The sequence below is a fragment of the Pleurodeles waltl genome, chromosome 1_1, assembly GCF_031143425.1.
Source record: "Pleurodeles waltl isolate 20211129_DDA chromosome 1_1, aPleWal1.hap1.20221129, whole genome shotgun sequence".
Taxonomy (NCBI): Eukaryota; Metazoa; Chordata; class Amphibia; order Caudata; family Salamandridae; genus Pleurodeles; species Pleurodeles waltl.
In genome coordinates, this window is record NC_090436.1 from 773,984,483 (window position 1) to 774,005,864 (window position 21,382).

Below are 21,382 nucleotides of genomic sequence, written 5' to 3' on the forward strand. Positions count from 1 at the left end.
TATCCAAGGGATCCTCAGACCCACTCTTTAGTACACTCCTGGATTGGTGGATACTACAAAAGAAGCACATCTTGCTGCTTTGAGGCCTGCTCTGCTTGCTGAGAAGGAAGACTGGACCTGCACCATTCATCTCAGGCTGAAGTGACTCCAAGGATCAGCTGACTGACTGTTCTGAGATACAGGGACACAACACGCTCCAGAGGCCTTTCTGCAACTGCACAGCTGACCTGCTTCAACTGAACCTGCCTGGGCCTGCAACTAGACCTGCCTGAGCTTTGTTGGCCTCTGCTGGAGTGAGTTCCTGATCCTACAGATGTGTCTCACAGGTCCTGGACATCTGGTGTGACGTCAGTTGAGCTCTGCCTAAAGAAAAGGAGAAATTCTTAAGTTATGAGCTCTTCACGACCGCAAACAGGCTTGTTCTCATCAACATCTTGCCACCCACAATGACCACCAGAGCAAAGCTCTGCTGAATCAGACTGCACTAAAGTGACAGCCATTGAAGATCGGTAACACAAGATCTGCACTTCACGCTACAGCATCAACAGCTGCAGTGATGTCCTGCGATGACTGTCCACGATGCCTGACAGGATCTTCGCGCTATAGCGACAGCCAACAGCAGCACTCTTCCTGCTCCTCACGGCCTCCTCCACAGCAAATGGATCTCTTTGTGTTGGACTTTGGAAGGTACCTTTTTCAGATGGACTGTCTTGGTCTCAGTATTTTGCCAGCTCTCCATCACAGTCATCTTGAAATTGTGACTTTCACCTGGTCTTGCACAACCAGATAATTGTGAGTGGCACTTTGTGCTTTTAGGAGCTATACTTACCATAACTCTTTAAAATTGCCTATCTCAGATCCTACTGATTGGATTTCTTTTTCATTTGGTGTCAAATAATTCATTACATTTTTCACTATTTTTCTAGATTGGAGTGGGATTTTTATTGTGCTTTCGTTTCACTTTATTACTGTTTGTGTACAGCATAATTACTTTACATATTGCCTTTCAGTTAAGCCTGACTGCTTGTGTGTCAAGCTACCAGAAGGCTGAGCATAGGTTAATTTGTTACTTTTTGTAGTTTATCCAACAAGGATTGTGGCTGTTGCGTGAGTTGGGTTTCACTCCCCCCCCAGTCAACAATCCAATCTCTCCCAAGATGGGTATGAGCTATCATAACAGGAGTAATGTTGTCATCTGTAACATGATAGTGGGCACCCATAGCATAATGCAGGCCCGGGTATAATGGTGCCAGTTAATTTTATACAGTAAGCACCCATAATATAATGATCCTCATTTCAGGCATAATACTGGCCCTTGCATTACAAATGATATTCCTGGCATGATAATGGTAACTCTTGACATAATGTGACCATGCATATGTCCATGCCCATCTCAAGCACAATGCTGGTGATTTCAAAATCGCAGCAATTTTCAACATAATGTTAACACCAATATCAATACGGTGACCACTCCTATGAAATGCTTGCACTGGCATAATGGTGGTAATTCTTAGCATTTTAATAACATTGCTTCTTCTGAGGGTCCTGCTTATGAGATGGGTGTAACCAGTTGCATCCATCTATACACTCACATTAATCCATTAATTAATCCATCTATTCACTCAGCCATCCACCCTACTTTATTAATAATCCATGCATTGAATCATTAATTCATCCTTGCAGCTACTCATCTACCTACATGTCTACACATTCTCACTTTGACCAATCATTCACCTAAACTTGTCAATCATTGAAAAAGCAATTTCACTTACCAAATAGCCAGATCTTTTGGCTTTTCAGTGCTTGTAAACGTTTCTGCACTATTTTCCTTATCCACACATGGTGTGGTATTAGTTAATATATTTTTACTTTCTCTGAATATAATTTTGGCTGGACCAGTATGTTCCAGATCTTTGAAATGTTTTACTGTTTTGAATTACTATTTCTGTGAACCTTCTTGTATTTATGAAAACGTGAGTCATTTAGCTCAGCCAAACTAAGAAAATGTGAGCTAGATATAAATATGTGAAAAGCTAATTGCCCTATATGTGTGTCCCTGTTCCGGTACTTGTGCATGTTTAGCCACTGTAGATCTAAAATTCTTTGGGATCTCTTTCCACCTTGGACGATAAGGTGGTTTCTTCCACTCGGTCATAAATACAGTAACTTGATACAACTTACATGGTTGGAAGTACATGTGTTACTACCTAAACATGAATAATGATTAAGCATGTTGCATTGGTTTAAGAGTCTCATGTTTAGCCTTTTGTAGTGTCCTGCCTTTACAATTGGTTCCTCTCCCCATGTTAGCAGGACACCAGGTGTGTAGATTACAGGCTTTTATTTGAACAGCAAATAATTTCTGTGGGTTGTAAGCAAGGTTGGATTCCACTATACTAACACACCGGTTAATAATACTTTTGATGAGAAACACAAAAGACAGACACTATCCACAAGATGCTCCTGGGTCAGGCAGTTTTGCACCAATGCAACATTGCAAAACAAAAGTGTCCACAAACAACAGATTGCTGCTATCTGTGGTGTACATGTTAGTGAATAAATTGCCTGGCACTGGCACAGAAAGAGCACCACACCAGTGCTTTCTGTTCTGGCGCTTGATGCTTGGCCAGATGAATGGAAGTGATATCTTTGTCTCACTGTCGGAACTCATTTTTAGGTCTCGCCTAACACAGCAGATGTGCTGTTGCTGCAAGGGGTATTGTAAACAATAAAGGAAGGGCTTGGAGCCTGCACATTACTTAGTACTTTCAGGCTTGAATGCTGGTCTTTTTAGCTACCTCCCAATTGTCCACCATAAGCCTCATGTCACTTCCTTTTATTTCTCCAGAGCATTTACCAAGTACTGAACAATTTTGTTTAAGTGTGTCCTTCCACTGCTCGCACTGCGATTCTAAGCACTTTTATTAATATTGTTTCTGACCAGCATTTGTTTCTACCATTGACTTTGGTCTGCATTCAAATTTACTTATTCGGAGTTTCCTTTTACCAACACCTTAGGGCTCATTAATTTCTTTTGCAATTTGGTGCTTTCTTTAACAGAACAAATAAATAGCATGGACTATAAAAGCAGTCTGCATGACTGAATGTGTGCCACAGACCTTTGAAGCAGCTACCTCACTCCACTCCAGTCGACCCCACTCCAGTTCACCCCACTATACCCCACAACTCCAGTCTACCACAACCTACCCTACTCAGATCTAGCTAACTCCACTCCAATCTACCCCTCTAAATTCCAATCAACCTCACTCCAATCTACTCCACACCAGTGTACCACACCCCAATCTACACCACTCCAATCTACCCCACTCCAACCTACACCAATCTAACTCACTGTGCTCCACTTCACTACACCCTGCCACATTCTAATATACCACAGTCTGCCCACTCCTATCTACCTCACTCCACTTTACTCCAAAATACACCCTCCACTCCAATCTACCACAACCTAACCTATTCAAATGTACCTCACTCCAACCCAATCTACCCCAATCAACTTCAATCTACCCCAAACACCACTCCAATGTACCCTACTCCAATATACACCAATCTAACTCACTCCACCCCAATCTACCTTACTTCGATCTACCCCACTCCAGATCAATATATCCCACTGCAGTTCAATATATCACCCACTCCACCCCAATATACCCCAATCTACCCCACTCCAATCTACTTCACTCCACCACAATCTTACATCAACAATCTACCCCTTTCCACTCAACATGCCCTACTCCAATTCACCCCAGTCCACCCCACCCCACTACAGTGTACCCCAAACTACTGCCCTTCAATCTAACCAACTTCACTTGAATCCACCTCAATCTATGTCACTCAACTCCAATCTACCCTACCCCAATCTACCCAATGCAATTTACCCCAATCTACCCCACTTCGATCTACCCTAATCCATCTCAGTTCACTCAACTCAAATCTATCCCACTCCATCCCAATCCACCGCAATCTACCCCACTACAACCCATTCTACCCCACTCCAAACCACTTCACCCCATCCCCACTCTGCTCCACCCCACTCAAATCTACCCCAATCTAACCAGCCTACCCCACTCAACTTAATTCTGCCCCTCCACAGCAATCTACTCCACATCAATCTACCCCAACCTACCCCACCCCAGTCTATTCCACTGTATGCCACACCAATCAACCCCACTCTGGCCCATCCTATCCCAATATACTCCTCTCCACATTAGCCCACTTTATCCTAATCCACCCTACCCCTCTCCAATTTAGCCCAATCTAGCCCACTCAATCTGACCCAATCAATCCCCATTTCAATCTACCCCACTTCACTCCATTATAATGTACCCCACTCCTATCTACCCCACCTTGCCCCATTTTACCCAACTCCAATCGAATCCACTTTACTCTGTTCTACCTACTCTATCCCACTCCATCCTACCTCAATCCAACCCACTCCAATCTACCCTACTCCACTCAACTAGAATCTACCCCAATCTACCCTACTCTACCCCAAACTACCCCACTCCAGTACACCCAAATCCACCTCACTGCACTCTACCCAATCTACCCCACTCAAGCCCAATCTACCTCTTTCAAACTACCCCACTCCAATCTGCCCCAGTCCACCTCTCCTCACCCACCTCATTAACTTCCAGCCATGCTGAACCTCAGCCACACTCGTGTATAGCTAAAACACATTGCCAAAGGCAATAGCTCTTGCATAACCAAAACCTACTGGCTTTGCCAATGCTTTTTTGTAGTTAAGTACTCCAGTGCCTAATGAACCTCTCTTTCCTTTGTCACGTGGACTTGGATGGTATGCGCATTCACTTGGCCTTAATTGCCATTACTCGAAGACTCCCTAATAGTTCCTTATGAGTTTTCAAGTTTAAAATACTGGCAAAACAAAACATCACTCAAGCATCAATATATTTTCAGTCTGATCATGCTGATCTACATAACACACCTTTCTTCTACAGTAGCTACAAGAGGAAGCTGTTTTTTGAAAATTTCACCATATCAAATATCTTGAAAGGACTATTTCTCTCAAAATAAAATACAATCATTTAGAACACTGAGTGCAATAGCGCTAGATTTGCTTTCAGTCATTCCTTTCTGCATTAGACATGATTAGATGTCGACATGCCTTCACATTTTATTGAAGGTCTACTCGGACAGTACTCTGGCAGGGTGACAGACAAAAAACAAGCATTTGCAATGCAACGGGTCTTGCATTTACTTGAGTTAGAGCTATTAGTGTTGTAAACTCCTAACCAGACTTTTCTTGCCACACAAATTACAAGAAAAAAACCACAGCGCAATCGTGCCAAGTAAAATGTAGCACAATCGCGCTGAAATTGAAAACTGAAACACCAAGCACAATTGCACTATGTAAACCCCAGTGCGATTGCGCTGCTTGGAAAATAAAAAGATAAAGAATTCTAGAAACCATGCTGAAAACATCAGGCCTCAAATGGTTTCAGTAGTTTACCGGTGCTATGTAGGTGGGCTAAACACCAGAAAAAGCATGACGTATGCATGCCTTTCACAAATGAAAGCAAGCGGATTTTAAAAGGCAAGCCCACGAACCAATGAAAGTGACTGACGTGACATGGGAGTGGTTAAAAGCCCAAAGAGAAATTACAGCATGGGACGGAGCGCTTTGCGCTCGCCCATAATGAATAGTCACATTTTCTGCTATGAAAGCTGGCAGAAACCTAACCTCGAACAAAATCAAGTTTTAGGTAGGAAGCCTAATGGACCAGTATTTTCTAAATGGCAACACACTTTTAATTACAATCAATCGTAGTAAAATACATTTATGTATAAGTAATTTGGAGCCCAGGCATATGTTGATGCACTTACATTAATTACACGTAGCGCCAATATACTCCCAATGAGCAAGTCCTAGAAAGTGCTTGAAACCCGTTAGCCAACCACCCAGCTAAAACGAGAGGGCTACATAAACACAATCGTTATTGAAGATAAAGGCTTCACAATTCCAACACGAGGGGAAACTGGAAAAGAAATATATCCAACAACTGCCTCAGTGTTCCATTACACCCCGGGATATAAAGAATCTCTCGCGCCTCAGCTTACCATTCTCGTTAGTTTTCAACAGTTGCTTGCTTTCCTCCAATTTCTCACCAGTCTTGTCCAACTGCTCTTGTAATTTTAAGGCCTGGCAAAATAATATAATTCATTAAAGCGTGCCTGGCACATTGAATTTATTCTTCAGTTAACGGCATTTTTTTAAAGGTGTGCTGTTGTCATAAGGGAACTATTTTAAGGAGAAAAAAGTGAGCAATTCAGTCTTTACCCAGTGACAAAGGACTCATTGCAAAGTAGAATGCTGCAAACAGATCAAGAATTGAAAATATGTGTTTTTGAGCAGAAGATATAAGAACATACTACATCACAGGGATACTTTATTGTCCATTAAAACAGCATTGCTGAAAAAAGATGCAATTAAAAGTTATGTATGTATAATTTCTTGCTCTTGTCATGCAACATTCAAAGTCTAGTGAATTTCCCACTGTAAATGTACACATGAGTTTTTCAACTGAAAATAAGCAGATCTGAGCATATTATCTTTGATAGTGCAAGTTTAACATATAGCACAACAGAGGGAGGCAAATGGGCACGGTCTTCTTTGTTTCATTCTTCTGCTGGTACAGTTTCTAGGAGCTTTCACCTTCATGCATGCACCCACCAGCACTTCCTCTTCTGTAATGTGAGAATTCCCTACTCCACATAACTTCCTGCAGCACCCATTACCCTTCTCCAGTGTCCCATTCTAAATCTTGCCTCCCTTATGTCCACCATCATATAAGGGAAACCTCACAACTGCCTTGCGGTAATTGACCAAGTTACAAAGCCTTGGACAGATGTGGATGACATGCCCATTGCAAATTGTGGTATATATTGTTGATAGATTGTGTCTCCAGAATGGTGTGTGTGAAATTGTAACTGTATTTTCTGTATGCACTATATCTAGAGTTCCTGGATTTATGGCATTTATTTTTTGAAATATTTCCATTTGTATTTATCCATATTTCTTATTTGGCCATCATATTGGTATTTATCCTTATTTATTTTGTGTTTTGAGAATAAATGGAGGTTTAAAATGGTACATGTTCACATTTATTTGACTGATAAACATGCACTTATCTTATGATGCCTTTCATATTTAAGAAATTAAACAGCCAAATATAACAAAATATTACAAGATAATACAAGATTAAAAAGTTTGGACTTTGACTGCCTCCCTTTAAAAATATATTTTATCTAGGCAATGGCTAATCCACAAAGGTTTTGAAGAATACTCAACATTAAGATGAGTTTGAAGTGAATAGGCAAGTAAACTTTGATGACATTTGTGTAAGTGTAAAACTAACATAAATTAAAAGATAATTCATAACTGTATTTACTTGGACTGCTGCTAACCTGTACATAAAGGTAATTTTCTATACAATGTAATTACAACATTTTGTTTTACCACCCCTTTATAAGACTGAGGCAAAAGTAATGCTTTTCCTATAAGCAGATGAGCATGTCTTAAGACAGAGTGGATCTTGCACATCATATTGTTTGTTAGATCAAGAGATGAGATTAAAAAAATCAAATTTCTATAACATTTTAGTGCATGATTAGGTAATAAACAAAGTCCCATTAGATCCTCCAAGGAATATTAAAAGAATACCTATGGCTAGTTAATTATTTTAGACCAGAAAATGATTGTTGACTCAAAGTGGGATTTTGTTCATTGTATTAAAAATCTAATGTTTGTATGAGTTAGCTCAAGTGGTCATTGTGTGTATATATGTCACTGTATTTTAAATTGCAGTATTTTGTTGGATGGATTAGTGTTGATCTAGTAATCAATGCTCAAAACAGATGTCAAACAACATCTTCCTCATGCTGGCAAAAATGCATTCAAATAAATAAAATATACAAAAATGTTCATTCTCAAACCTGTAAAGACAATCATTAGGCTTTGAAATTTCTGTTTCATTATAGTACTGACACCACCAGTCTAGTCCAGGGTTCAGACAATTAACTTTACATGTTCTCTACCTTTGACTGAGCAGCAATTAAGCCAAAGTTCCAATTTTGGTTCACACTAAAAATTTGCTGGAAAAAGTAATCTTACCTCCTCAGCCTTTTGAATAAGAGCCTGTTTTACATTATTTAGTTCGGACATCTCCTTTTGTAATGCCTGTTCTTTTTCACCTAATAGTTTCTCTTGTTGCATTGTTACTGCATTTTTCAGCTTCATTTTCTCCATTAACTTCTTCAAATCGCCCTGGAGCTTTTTTATTATCTCGTTAGCCTGTATAGAGAGTGGCATATTGTGACTTTGTGGAAACTGAAATCCATTAGATCCAAACTATACATCAACCAAGCAACTTACTTTGAGAAGTTCTTCGGAGAGGGACTTCACAGTAGTTTCAATCTTTCCAATATGCAACTGCTTTTGTTCCAGGGAGTCCTCTAACCGTTTCTGAAACATATAGAATGTTCTCAAATGAGTAGGTAATTCAGGCATGTATGTTTATTTTGATTCCAAGAGGGAGAAGCAAAAAACTAAAACATATGAGGAAACAGAGGTAATCAACTTTTTAGCAACTTATCTATAATGACAAAGGAATCAAAACCTGTGTCAAAATGGAAGGGCAACCAGCCTCAGAATGCTTTGCCCTGTCATTTTTGCATCATTGTGATTCTGCAGGGAAGAGGGAGAGAGACTGTTGAGAAAGGGGTCAGTTTTGAAGTTGCTATAGGAAGGGAAATGAAGGTCTACAAGAGAGTTTCTCACCATCAAAGTAAACTTTCTAAACAGAAAACTCACCAGCTATATTCTCAGGAGTGTAGGTGGTACATAATGGGATATTCACAGAGGTTATGAAGGCTTTGTAACAAATAGCTACACTGATGAGGTAAAACTATTGTTATTAAATACATGGGAAATATTTGCCACTTAAATTAAGAGGATAAGCTAGATGTTTATACAAAATAAGACTTTACAGAACAAAAATCCATTGGCAAAGACCAAGAAAAAGTCTTGATAGCTGAAAGTTGTTTGAACATAACACAGGAATGTTTTCATCTTAATAAAGGATATGCCTTGAAAAAGCAGTTGGTGTTAAAGCAAAACCAGTGTCAGCTATTGTGCATCAATACATTTGGAATTAGTTTGAGTAAAGAAATATATCACTTTTGACTAATTTATGTTATGCATTTTGTGCCTTCCAAACATTTTTTTAATTCATGTAAGCTTTGGTTTTGTTTTGACAGTAATACTTATCACTGGATTTAACTCTGGTCTAAATAACTCAATAATCAACAGGAATGATCCAAAAGAAACCATCACTCTGGCAACTGATTCTGAAGAGTTGATCATGGTGAAGAGAACAAACAAGAAAAGAGCTTTGTCATCTTTTATAAGGGATTTAGCCAGGCCCTAATCAAACATAGGGCCACTGAGATCTGTCAGACTTCGAGTTAATGGCACTTTTTTCCCCACTCGCATACAGAATGGGTCTAAATAAAAGTAGGTATTTGTAAAGGAAAGTGTGTACTACCACTGCTTAGTACCTTTGTTTTAGGCAGCACCTCAGTGCAACTGTTAAAAGGAAATACAGAGGGGTAAGTAAAAAAAGGTTCATCTACTAAAACTGTTTGTTGCATAACATTTGTAGTTTTAGGTTGGTGCGTAGCCACATATGCTCCTTTAAACTTTCAAAATAGTAAACAAGCTAAAATTTAAAATACCCATTTTGAGTGGGTGACAGAAGAGGTTGTCGGGCTATAAAAACAAAATGCAACCCAAGAAGTTTGGCTGTCAGACTCACTAGGCAGTATGTATTTAGAAATCCAGAGCAAGACCTTGCGAGTTGATTGAAAAAAGGGTGGAATAGTGGATGTGTAGGTAGGGAAGCCATGTATTGCCATGTTTCCAGAAAACTACATTTCAAGCCCCTTGGTCATTGATCAATCTAATGTTTTCTGGAACCTGAGATATGGATTGTTTCCACTGAAAGAATTGACTCATGAAATCTGCAAACTAAGTACTTAAACAAAAGCAACATGACTGGAACTTTGGGGACTCATGTACATCTCCTTTCATGAACCAAGGGATAACTCTTAATTTCTTGATCAGTGACTGGAATTTAGAGGAAATGTGCAGGGATTGATTCACTTAAGAACTAACAGCACCCCTTGATATCCGGTGAGCACACTGTGGCATTCTGTTAGAATGTGGTTTTAGAATGAGGAACTTAGCATGGCCAGGATTCCAGGAAAAGCAGTTAGCCTGGGGTTCTCCTCCAGGAATGATCTGAATTTTATGTGTTCAATAAATATTGAAATATAACCTGAACCTTTGGGTGCAGCAGTCCTTTGAGTGGTGGTCCTCTGAGGCAAGTTTAGGAGGGTAGAGTCGGCCACCACCAAAAATGGCTGCTCTACTGAATTCAAGGTCAACAGAGGGGCTTCTGAAGGACTTTGCAGATATAAAGAGGAGTGCATCTGCTCAAAATGATGCAGATTGACTGTCACAGGGCAAATTAATGAGCTGACAAATTGCCCTCTTTTTGACTAACTTTGAGCATAATCGTTTACAAGTTCTTTTTGGTGTAATATAACTTATAAATTGTTTTGTTGAGATGTCCCTTTCACAAACATTGCACTGATCTCACCATGTGGAGTCTACTTAGAGGAATTCTTGGACCCCCCTTACTAAATAATGTGATGTTAAATATCTTTTTTTTTTTTTTTTTTACTTTCCTGGTAGGCTTCTTCTTGAATTATTTATTTAATAGGCCCAAATTCTGTGAGGCAACCCCGTGTATATATAAACTGAAGTTAGCAGACACCCCCATGTCTGTGATTGATCTTAAATAAAGTAATTATTTTAATACAACCCATTTTCTTTGAAGGAAATTAAATGTGTTTGAAAAAAAAGTTAAAGTTTAATGTTATAAGATTAAGCAGTAGTCCATGGACCATTGCACATGACTAGCAACTTCATTTTGGGGTTGGAGGGGAGGGTGAAGAATAAATGTTTTACAACTGCAAAGTAGTAGCCAAACATTAATGCTTACCTATCAGACTCAGTATTTGGAAGGAAGCCCTATACCTGCCACTTCCAATTACCTAATTGGTATTTGGTTACAAACCTAAATTGCAATTCATTAACTTGTTATCAAATCTCAATTTAGGTTTGTACATGTAGTATTAAAGGCAACAAGTAAGACGACCTGGGGGTGGGCTATTAATGTGCGATGCTACCATCACCAAAAAGAAATCCATATATGTCCAAGCTAGAATGCTCTACACAATTCCTATCAACAGGAGACAACAACCCCTCCTATAATCACCAGCATACCTGGAGGCAGAAGCATTTGCCTATAAGAAATTATTCACAACTGCTGCCCAGAAACCTCTAGTGAGGCTCAAGGGGAGAAATTATGAGTGAGGAGAAAAGGCACCCTTTTTGCTTGCTTTTCAACTACATCTATGGGAGGCACAGCTAGCCACCCTTCAGAACCAAGACTAAACAGGGTGCTTGTTAACACACCCAGCAGAAATCACTGAGCCTTCACCACTTTCTGCAAAAAACTCTGACTAGGATGAGGCAACAATAGAAAAGGAAAACTTTCTTCAACTCTGTAAATATACCTATCTTAAATGACTGGGGTAGAATGACAGTAGATGGTGAGATTACGAGGGCTGAGGGTCATAAGACCATTTCTGAACCCGACCTGCAGATCCTGCATGTAAGATGGATTCTCTGGGGAGTTTTATAAGTCATGCTGACAGAAGCAGAGACTGCTGTGTCACCCAAAAGACCCATATGCAGCCAAGTGGTTATAGCCCTTCTTCCCAGGGAAGAGGACAAACCACTGGAATACATGAGGTACAGCCCTACCGTGCCCCAAAGTAATCTCCTCTTTGAAACATCACTCCCACGAGGGAATTGTGCTAGGATGGTACCTCTAGAATTCCTACGAGAACACTAGTGCACACACTATGGAGCTCCAAAGATATGAAAGTGGATGTATTAGATGTCCAACTGATGCCAAAAAGTATTTCGACCTCATATGATTTATGTTACAAATATTAAATAGAATCAGCCTAGGTCAGGACAACTATAATCACATGGCTGCTCTAGCAGATTGCAGTGGCGTCATGTCCCATTCTGATAAAATAATGCATGATACAGGACAAGGGTGCCCTCGCCCCCCTCTTATTCAGTTTAGTGCTAGAGCAAGGCTCCTGTAACCCTCAAAATGATGGCGATGCAAGCAGCCATGGTGGGACATCATTCACATATTTGGCACTGTAATGCTGTGGAACCATATTGGAAGGTTATTTAGGGGATATATAAGCAACTACCCCATCAATTGGAGTGGCCATATTCTATAACTTATCAGACAAAGCAGAAATGTCCAATCAACAATGAAGGTGGTTTGTGCCATTGTTGATAGTTGCTAAAATGTGCATTTTAAGGCACTGGTGGAGATGCACGGTCCAGATGTCAAAAGAGGGCTAATTGAATTGACCAACATTTTTGCATATGAACATATCATTTATAACCACCTAAATGCAGTAGGAAAATAGGTTGGTGCAAAAAAGCTTGATTTTAGACCCAAAATTATACATCTTGCACTGATCATGAAAGGTTCATGCTTATCCTAAGAAATTGTCCCTCTCACCTGCAACAAAACTAACCCAGATAAAAAATAACATCCTCCTCCTCCTATGCTTGAGAAGACGGAATGTTTGCTACTATCCAACCCTGAAAGGATATGGGATAAAGCACTTTGAATTACCTTGATGTAACTACTTTCCTGGCATTACATTACATTACATTACAATTGACTAAATGTCTAAGTTTCAATACGGGTTCATGGTCATTTTTTTGAGTCACCTTAATAAAATAACAAAATCACCACATCTCCATCTCAACTGCCATAACAAATCTGATACGTTATCACCACTGAACAAAATGGCATCCATGTCCTTGTCATGTCTACATTTAATTGCAGGTAATATCATTTAGGCAGGTATTACTTTCCCTCATGTACCCAAGGCAGTGTAGCTTTATAATCTGTGACAGGGTTGATTCATACAGCAAAAACTATTATAACATCAAGCTAGAAGCAATGCAAGTAAACACTGCAAAGCACATACCCTCCTTGCTTTGACAAATTATTCACCATCTCTGGAGGCTTCAGATGTTCGAGAAGCAAAGATCCCTTTCTCTCTTGGAAGTACCAAAACTTAAGACTGACACATTCAGCAAGCAATCTTTGTCTGGAGCTATTGTATCAGCATGAAGATTGTATCAGCATGGAACTCCGCGTCAGCATCTTTAGGGAACAGCTCAAAACTAAGCTAGGCAATACATTTTTGAGATTTATACCCTTGCTAAAAAATTCTTCATCCCTTAAATCATGAGATGTTTGGATTCACTTGCCTCCCATCTAACTTTGTCTGAACATGAATGTGTGGTCTATTATTGTTCTTCTTTCACCACACCATCCTAGGATGTAACTTTCAGTTGATTATGATCACTGGTTATCATGTAAAGCAGTACATCTCTCTGTCTTTGTTGCACCAGTGGAGTAATGAAACTTGAGGGCCCCACTGCAAAGTACCTTGAGGGGGCCACCTTCGCCTGACCCAATCAGGGCCCTGATGCCCATACACAGTGTACAGTGTTGAGGAGACCCCAAGGAGCTCAGTGGTCGCACCACACTGCAGTGGCTGAAGGGGTCCTTGTTACATCACTGTGTTGCATAATAGAATGTATTGAATTAATAAATAAATAAATGTTCTGGCGACGTGAACTCCATTAGAACTCTGTGAGTAGGTACCTATGCCAGTGTAGCAAATTTTGAGTAGAAGTATCAGCAAGAGTGATACTGTCTGCAAACTCTTCATGTTAGCAAATTTGGAATGGGCTTCTTCCTTCTTGTTGAGGAAGTTCCACCCCGTTAGACATGTAAGGGAGAAAGCATGAGTTTAAGTAAACATGTTGTTGAAAAAAGGTCCGAAACCCTGCATCACAAAACAATTCACATTCATAGAAGACAGCCATTTACAAAAACAGCCTTTTGCTGAGATACCTAAATACGGGTATTGACAAACAAGCACACGTCAATCATAAGTAGGGATGGGTTAATTGTTTTTGCATCTTTTTGTAGTTTGCTTAAATTAACAGTCTGTAAGTAGATTATGCAAACCTTGTGTTCTTGTGCACTTTCACAGACATTTGTTGTTCTTATTACAACTTGCTCTTTATCTTTAAGTTCTTGTTCCAGTACAGCAGTCCGTGTCGTTAACTGGTTAACAAGTTTTTCTTTCTCGTGACACTCGCTGTCTAGGGTTGAGTTTTCTCTTCTAAGTGAATTCACTTCTTGTCTTGTTCTTTGGTACTCCTGCAATACAGAAAAAGTGGTAAACACTAAGTTTTTTTATCTCAAAGACTCATTTGAAAACCAAAGAATGAGATATGCCCAACAAAAAATGACAATGAAAGGAACGTAAGACTACTTTAATTCTGTAACACCTCTACCATTCTAGAAGTGGGTTGTTCACTTGAGAAGAAAAACATGTTCTCTTTTAATTTCAGACATAGTACTTTTTCCAGTATAAGACGACTGCTTGGGTCTACCAGGAAAACCGGGTTTGCTTATTTTGTGGCCTACCTTTACACCCCATTGAATTAAACCTGCGCCAATGTTGAGGTCCCCTTTATCCAGCTTCAACCAAGATGTAGATGAGTATTTTCTGACACTATTCATCGTCAACACAGTTTCATATAATCACTGCCATGTCTTTGAAACTATTAAGTTACTTACCCTGTAAGAATCTGTTTGTTTCATGTGGTGCTGTAGATTGTTAAATAATAATCCAATACAGGTTTTCAATCAATCATAAAAGTACAAGTAAAAACACATACATATGTTTAAAACATAACCATAAAACTGTGCAATGTATATCCAAAGATAAAAAAGAAAGACCTATACATATAAGAATTTTAAAAAAAAACATCCAACTGTGGGTAATTATAAATTCATGGCAGCATTCAAGTACAGGGCACTTTTTAAAAAGGATACAACTGGAGCTATATTTGCTGGGTCAACCAGCATCTGGAGTTAAAGTAAGGCAGGTCTAAATTTATAGAAACCCCTCTATCTTAAAATGGGGGCATATAACTTCTTCGAGGGTAACTGTACATTGGACAAAATAGCACGAGATGGTCCAAGGTCTGCAGTGTGATACCATCACTGGGACAAGTTAATATGAGGTTTGAATCAAACTGGCCAGGAGGAAAACAAATATTATGCTGTATTGAGCCCAACAGGAACCTGATGAACAGTGAACTCTCCCAAGGATTTTTAGCCAGGGTGAGATAAGGCTCTAAACTTGGATTGGTTTTAATAATCTTACAGACTCTCCTAATCGGTTTCTCCAAGGCCCTAGTTTCCTTTGTTTCCGTAGCTAAGTTAAAAAAACAGTTCTTTCACCCTTTTCCTGTTAGCTTTAACAATAGACTGGGGGGCATAATACGATTCCGGATGACCCAGATTAATGGCCAGGTTTCTAACATGGTATAACCACAGAATGGTATGCCCCAGATCACAATTGAGACAATGTTGTATTACTTTTCTTATAAAGGAGATGTGGTCCCTGCACCAGACAGAAATCCATAGGAGGAGTGGGGCTAGTTTCATAAGATCTTCAACACATCCTAAACCCAACTCATCATGGATAAAAGAGCTAGGACTGGTAGGACCAACCCCAAGCAATTTTCGACAAAACCAGTTCTCTTCCTGCTGCATTTTTGTACAATTCTGGAACTCCAAATAGCAACATCATAGGTAAGTACCGGCAGACATTTCAGCCTATATATTTGCAATAAGTTAACTATAGGTTTGTTACTAATAGAAGCAGAAAACTTACCTCCTTACCTGACAGTACTCCAAGGGAGATGTTTGAACATTGCATTCCTTGTAATCAAAAATCAGCAAATCTTTGCTTGCTTGTTCTTCTTACCACTGGGAACATTCCCAATTCTCAAACAACGACCACACCACATTGCTCGGCATGCTTGAGATCATTTACAATAATCTCCATTTCGAATTTGTGTTTCTTGGCATTTAAATTTTCAAAGTCTAGGATGTGGCAAAAGGTTTCTGCACAACACCAAAATATAAAACTATCACCTGGCTCCTACTACCCATACTAGCTTTTGGCCAACTGCTCTCCTGACTGCTTGCAGCAACAACTTTGAGAAGTATTTATTGGACCAAACTTGCTATCATGTTGATGAACAAACTTAATGATGCTTGCCAGTCTAGCTTTGTGCCCATCAGTAGGTTTGACAGCGCTTACCAGAAACTGGGACAGCGTCACAGGAATTGTTCATAATGAAATATATTTAAGTATGTCCAGCATGCAGTCTTAGATTAAGTGACAATCATATGCAGTTTTGCCATCTTATTTTTGTATTTGAGGTTCTCTTTTATGCTTCTTTCCAGAAAAATTACAATAAACTATTGGAGCAAGTCAAATTCTACTAAAGATTCAATCTTTCCACATTAAGAAGACCAGCTCAAAAACAGCTAGAGGTAGATATTACAATGGTGGCGATCAGAACAGTTATGGAAAGTTTGCAAAATAACAAAACTGCAGGCCTCGATGGCATGCTGGCCAAAATCTGAAAATCACTCTCTTTCATACTGTGAGTTACAGATTTTTTTCTACTGGCCAGATCCCTCAGTCATGCTAAATTACTTCATTATTGTTGTTTGGAAATCCTAGTAAGAATTTGGCGAGCCTATCAATCAAACTCACTTCTAAGCATGGACAGTAACATCTATGCTCAATTACTAGCCAAACATTTACAGTAAGTTCTTCCTGCTATAAGTTATGAAGATCACCAGGGCAAAGAATGGGGAGAAACATTTCAGATGTCTTACCCATGACAGATTTAGTGACTCTACTTGCATGCCACTGATGGTCATTTTAGAGGACGTAGAAAAAGCCTTTGATTTAGTACACTGGAACTACCAGTGGTGTGAACTGTCTTTCTTCAAATTTTCCCTGCCTTTCATTATTGTACTTCAGGCATTGTGTCCACAGACAAAAGACACAATTACAGCTAATATTATCCAGAGCAGACATTTTTGTGTACATAGCGGCATGAGACAGGGTTCTATAACTCCCATTTATTGGTTTCCATATTTATTGAACCATTAACAATATTGCTAGCCTAAAGAGGAGATTCACGATTTAGTCCGTGGGCCGTCCACCAATAAAATTAAGAAATATATTGATGATTTATTGGTTTTAAATGAAAATCCACTAGCCATTAGAAAAGGTCTGGATGTTCAAATTAGCTTTGATGGCTTCTTCTAGTACAAGATAATCTGACCAAATTTGAGGTAGATATATGCTACAAGGAAAATAGGCCATTATCTTTAATATCATGGAGCAAGTGCATTAGCTAAGTGTATAGATGTTGAGTAATAATAAATGGGCAGAAGTAAAGCAGATTCTAGATCTAAACAAGAACATACCCATTTCACTGATATTGAGGGACAAATGTATTAAAATGAACATTCTACCAAAGTGTACTTTGCTCTTAAAGCAGCTACCTACTTATATCACTGGTAATATGTTTAGCAGAATTGGAATCTTGTAAATCTAGATTTATTTACCAAAATTCCACTCCAGGATACTAGAAATAAATTGTTTCATGTTCTAGAGGGAGCAGGTTTTATGCAAACAGACATTAAATACTTATTCTGGGCAGCATGCCTATATGCTGTCTACATTTTTTATGGGGCAATTTGGAGTCCTGATGAAGCATGAGTCATGGCTCAGAGGTAAGCAAGATCATTCTAAGACATTCGAGACCAGGGATCCACAGTAGCAATCAAGTTGCAGGATAATTTGCTGCTTACAGAAGGTTTGCTCACCAACTTCAGCAGTGAAGGTTTTATATGTTGATGCGGTCTTCAACACAGTAGCGGTTGGTTCAAATATTGTCTCACTGATAGAGTACAGTGTCCAAATAAGCAATTACATTTGTGACCAAATAATAGCAGGCTTGTGTGCCCTTAAAATGGTCATTTCCAACTTCCTTACTCTTTTTGCGAGCGATGAATGAATGAATAATCTTTATTGTACAGTTAATTAAAACCATTACAATGGTATGCCGTATATTGCCAGCGTAAAATCATTTTTTTACATAAAAAATGCATAAATATTACACTTATTAAATAAATATAAATACAGTAAAAAAGGAAAAGACTGTCCATAACCTTGGTCTTTGAACAGAACGATGAGACAGGAGGGTGACAAACATTTTCCTAAAGATTTCTTCTCAGCCTTCTTTTCACCATACGTGAGTTCAGGATTGTGTCATCTGGTTTTAGGCATGCTATTACTGCTTGTCTGTATGTCCTTATACCAGGTTGATTAAAAAGCAATTTTAGCAAGCATTTTCTCTCTTGCTCTAAGGCAGGGCACAGACATAAAAGGTGAATCATATTCCTCTTCCCCTTATTACATAACCTACAAATTTCATTAGGGCTCTCCTTTCCCACTAAATAATCTTTATTATCAACAGGTAACTTTCCTAGTCAAATGTACAGAAATTTCATTCTTAGAACAGGGGACCAGCCTTCTTTGAAATAGAGCTGCTTTCTTAGGCATGTATACTCATTTAGTACCCCCCAGGCATGCGATATTTTCGATAATATTTCTTTGTCCTTCAATAGAGATAGCATCTTGGTTTTGTTCTTTACTAATCTTTTGAAACATACTGCAGATAGGTTACTCTCTCAGCTTTCGTGCAGCCCTAAATAATTTATTGCCTTGTTCAGATAGAGCGCAGCTGGATGCTCACTATTTCTTTGGAGTTCTTGCCACCGAACCTGACACAGGTCATTCCTCTCATTAGTTTTTATTCTACGCCTAGTTTTCATGTAGGCCCTTTTTCTATCTATTGTCTGGTTTATTAGCCCGAACTCGAATCGTATCTGTGCTGGCGATGCGTTTGGAGGTAGGCGAAATAGCTGTCTTTATGTTCTTATTATACTTGTATTTAGACATTGTGCATCGCGCCCTCGCAGTGCAACACTGCCATACGTTAAGCTAGGTGCCAGTTTGGCTGATATCACCTTAAATAATGGTAAGATGCTAGGGCCGTTCGAGGTTCTTTTTAGGGTTGAGAGCGCTATGCGCAGTGTTAGACCTTTCCTTTTTAACTCCTCCCTATGTTGGGTTAAGCACTCCCGTTCATCGAACCGTACTCCCAGGTAGCAATAGGAATGAACTAATTCCACCTGTTCCCCGTTCATGAACCATCTATATTTTTTATTTACCCTGTGGCTACATTCCATTACCTTGGTCTTTTCTAAGTTTACAATCAGACCATTTTGCTTGGAGTAGTTTGCTAGCCCTCCCAGTAGTCTTTGAAGCCCGACCTGCATTTGACTTATCAGAACATCATCATCTGCATATAGCAGGTTAGATATAGTTATCTGGCCTAATCTCAGTACATTTGAGTTTACTGTTTTTAGTTCTTGTGATAGGTCTGCTAAAAACAAATAAAACAAATAGGGTGCCAGGACACAGCCTCGATTTAGTCCTTGAAAGGTATCTATTTTTCTTGACAAGACAGACCTGTCCCCTATCTGTATCCTCACCCAAGTATCAGTGTACAGGAGCTGCATGGCTTTAAGAAGACTGGATGGAATGCCCAATGCTGTGAGCTTCCTCCATAGTAAATTTCCTTACTCTTTAAACTACTCCATCAATTTTATGTAGTCTAGTATTAGGTTGATGCAGAGAAGGTGTTCTTCCAAGCATTACCAGCAAACGTTCCAGTAATTCATGATTAGGCTAAAAATCAGTAAATGAATCTCTTCCTCACTGTAATTTATCTACCAGTAGTAACCAAGGCTAAAACCTTTAGTGTGCTCCTTGACGTAGCCATGATAATATTATTCTTTTATATTACTATTGCTACATTATCCAATTGCTTTATCAAATTATTATACCCAGTGCTTGAAATGGAAAAATTAAAGTGCCGGTACTCTGTGCCAGAGTACCTGCTTGTTCCTGAGAAGTGCCGGTACTCTCCTATTAAAAGTATTACGTTTTTCTTGAAATGTGCCGGTACTCTCCCTCTCAAAATAAAAAAGTGCCGGTACTCAGTACCGGACAGTACCGGCCCATTTAAAGCACTGATTATACCACATAAAACAGTTAATCTCAAGAACACAGTCTACCACAAGACAAAATTAAAAGATTTGAATGGAACTGTATTGTAGACTCCAGGTTCTCCAGAAAAGAGTGGTCCAAGTGATAACACACACCAAGCATCTGGTCCCCATTGTGATTGCCCTGAGTAGTCTTTATTGGTGATAGAGCGTAAATTTTAGCTCTGTCCCTCTTTTCACTGAGGTCAGACTGTGATAAGTTTAAACTCAAACGTAAATAAGGGAAAACTATCAAAAAAAGCTGCACTGACACGCATTTTAAACGTGCAAATTGCATGTTATTCACAATTCAACACAGGTGGCTTTTTAATTAAATCCCATGCTAGAAGGGTAAAGTTGAAGTTAAACTGTAATTTAGACTCAAAGCTAATGGCAAATGTACAAATGATTTTCAATTTCTTGCGTTTAGTGAAAGATTAATGACTTTGAAAAGATGTGCAAGTGAAAGTTCTCAGCTAGGTCTAATAAAATGCAATTACAAGCCTTTTCCATAAAACGTTTTACTTATATTCATGATATATTATCAAATTAATTTATATGTTTGCATATTATATGTGTTTTACTAAAAAGTATTAAGTGTATTTTATATTTTTCTTGTGTTAGCCTAACTGTGGCTAGAGCGCTTACATATTGCAGTCATGTAGAAGTACTGAATTATTTTTTATAATGTGAAGTCTTGTTTCAGATTTTAATCCCATGAGAAGTAAAGTCTCATTTGTGGAAAAAAAAAAAATGTCTATTATTTAATTGTAGAAGAACTGTGCTCAATTCACCTCGAGAGTCTTCTAATGCAGTAACATGGTCTGTGATTGTACACAAATGTTTCAACCTGTCTGGAATCATACGGAAAAGATATGGTCCCAAGACAGACCTGGGAAAATGTTGAACTGTTGCAACCTGATGTCTGGTGATTAATTTTAATTGGATGATGCCCCTTTGAGGTAGTATGAACTGACAGTATTGACAAATTGTAATGTTTCATGTGGATTAATATAGCATTGAATTTTTATCTTCGCTCAGAGTAGGCTTGTCTAGGTCAGAGACGGACACTTTCCTGACACTTAGATGCTTTGCTG

At 39.0% G+C, this 21,382-nt stretch overlaps 1 protein-coding gene across 1 annotated transcript in view; it reads right to left on the minus strand.

Moving 5' to 3' along the window:
* LOC138287290 (spindle assembly abnormal protein 6 homolog) overlaps positions 1 to 21,382 on the minus strand; it is a 248,489-nt gene that overhangs the window by 93,020 nt on the left and 134,087 nt on the right. Inside the window, exons 9-12 of the mRNA XM_069227650.1 lie at positions 14,253 to 14,447; positions 8,414 to 8,503; positions 8,153 to 8,332; positions 6,100 to 6,181 (exon numbers count right to left, since the gene is read on the minus strand). Coding sequence (XP_069083751.1) covers positions 6,100 to 6,181; positions 8,153 to 8,332; positions 8,414 to 8,503; positions 14,253 to 14,447 — 547 coding nt within the window. The remainder of the gene's footprint in view (positions 1 to 6,099; positions 6,182 to 8,152; positions 8,333 to 8,413; positions 8,504 to 14,252; positions 14,448 to 21,382) is intronic.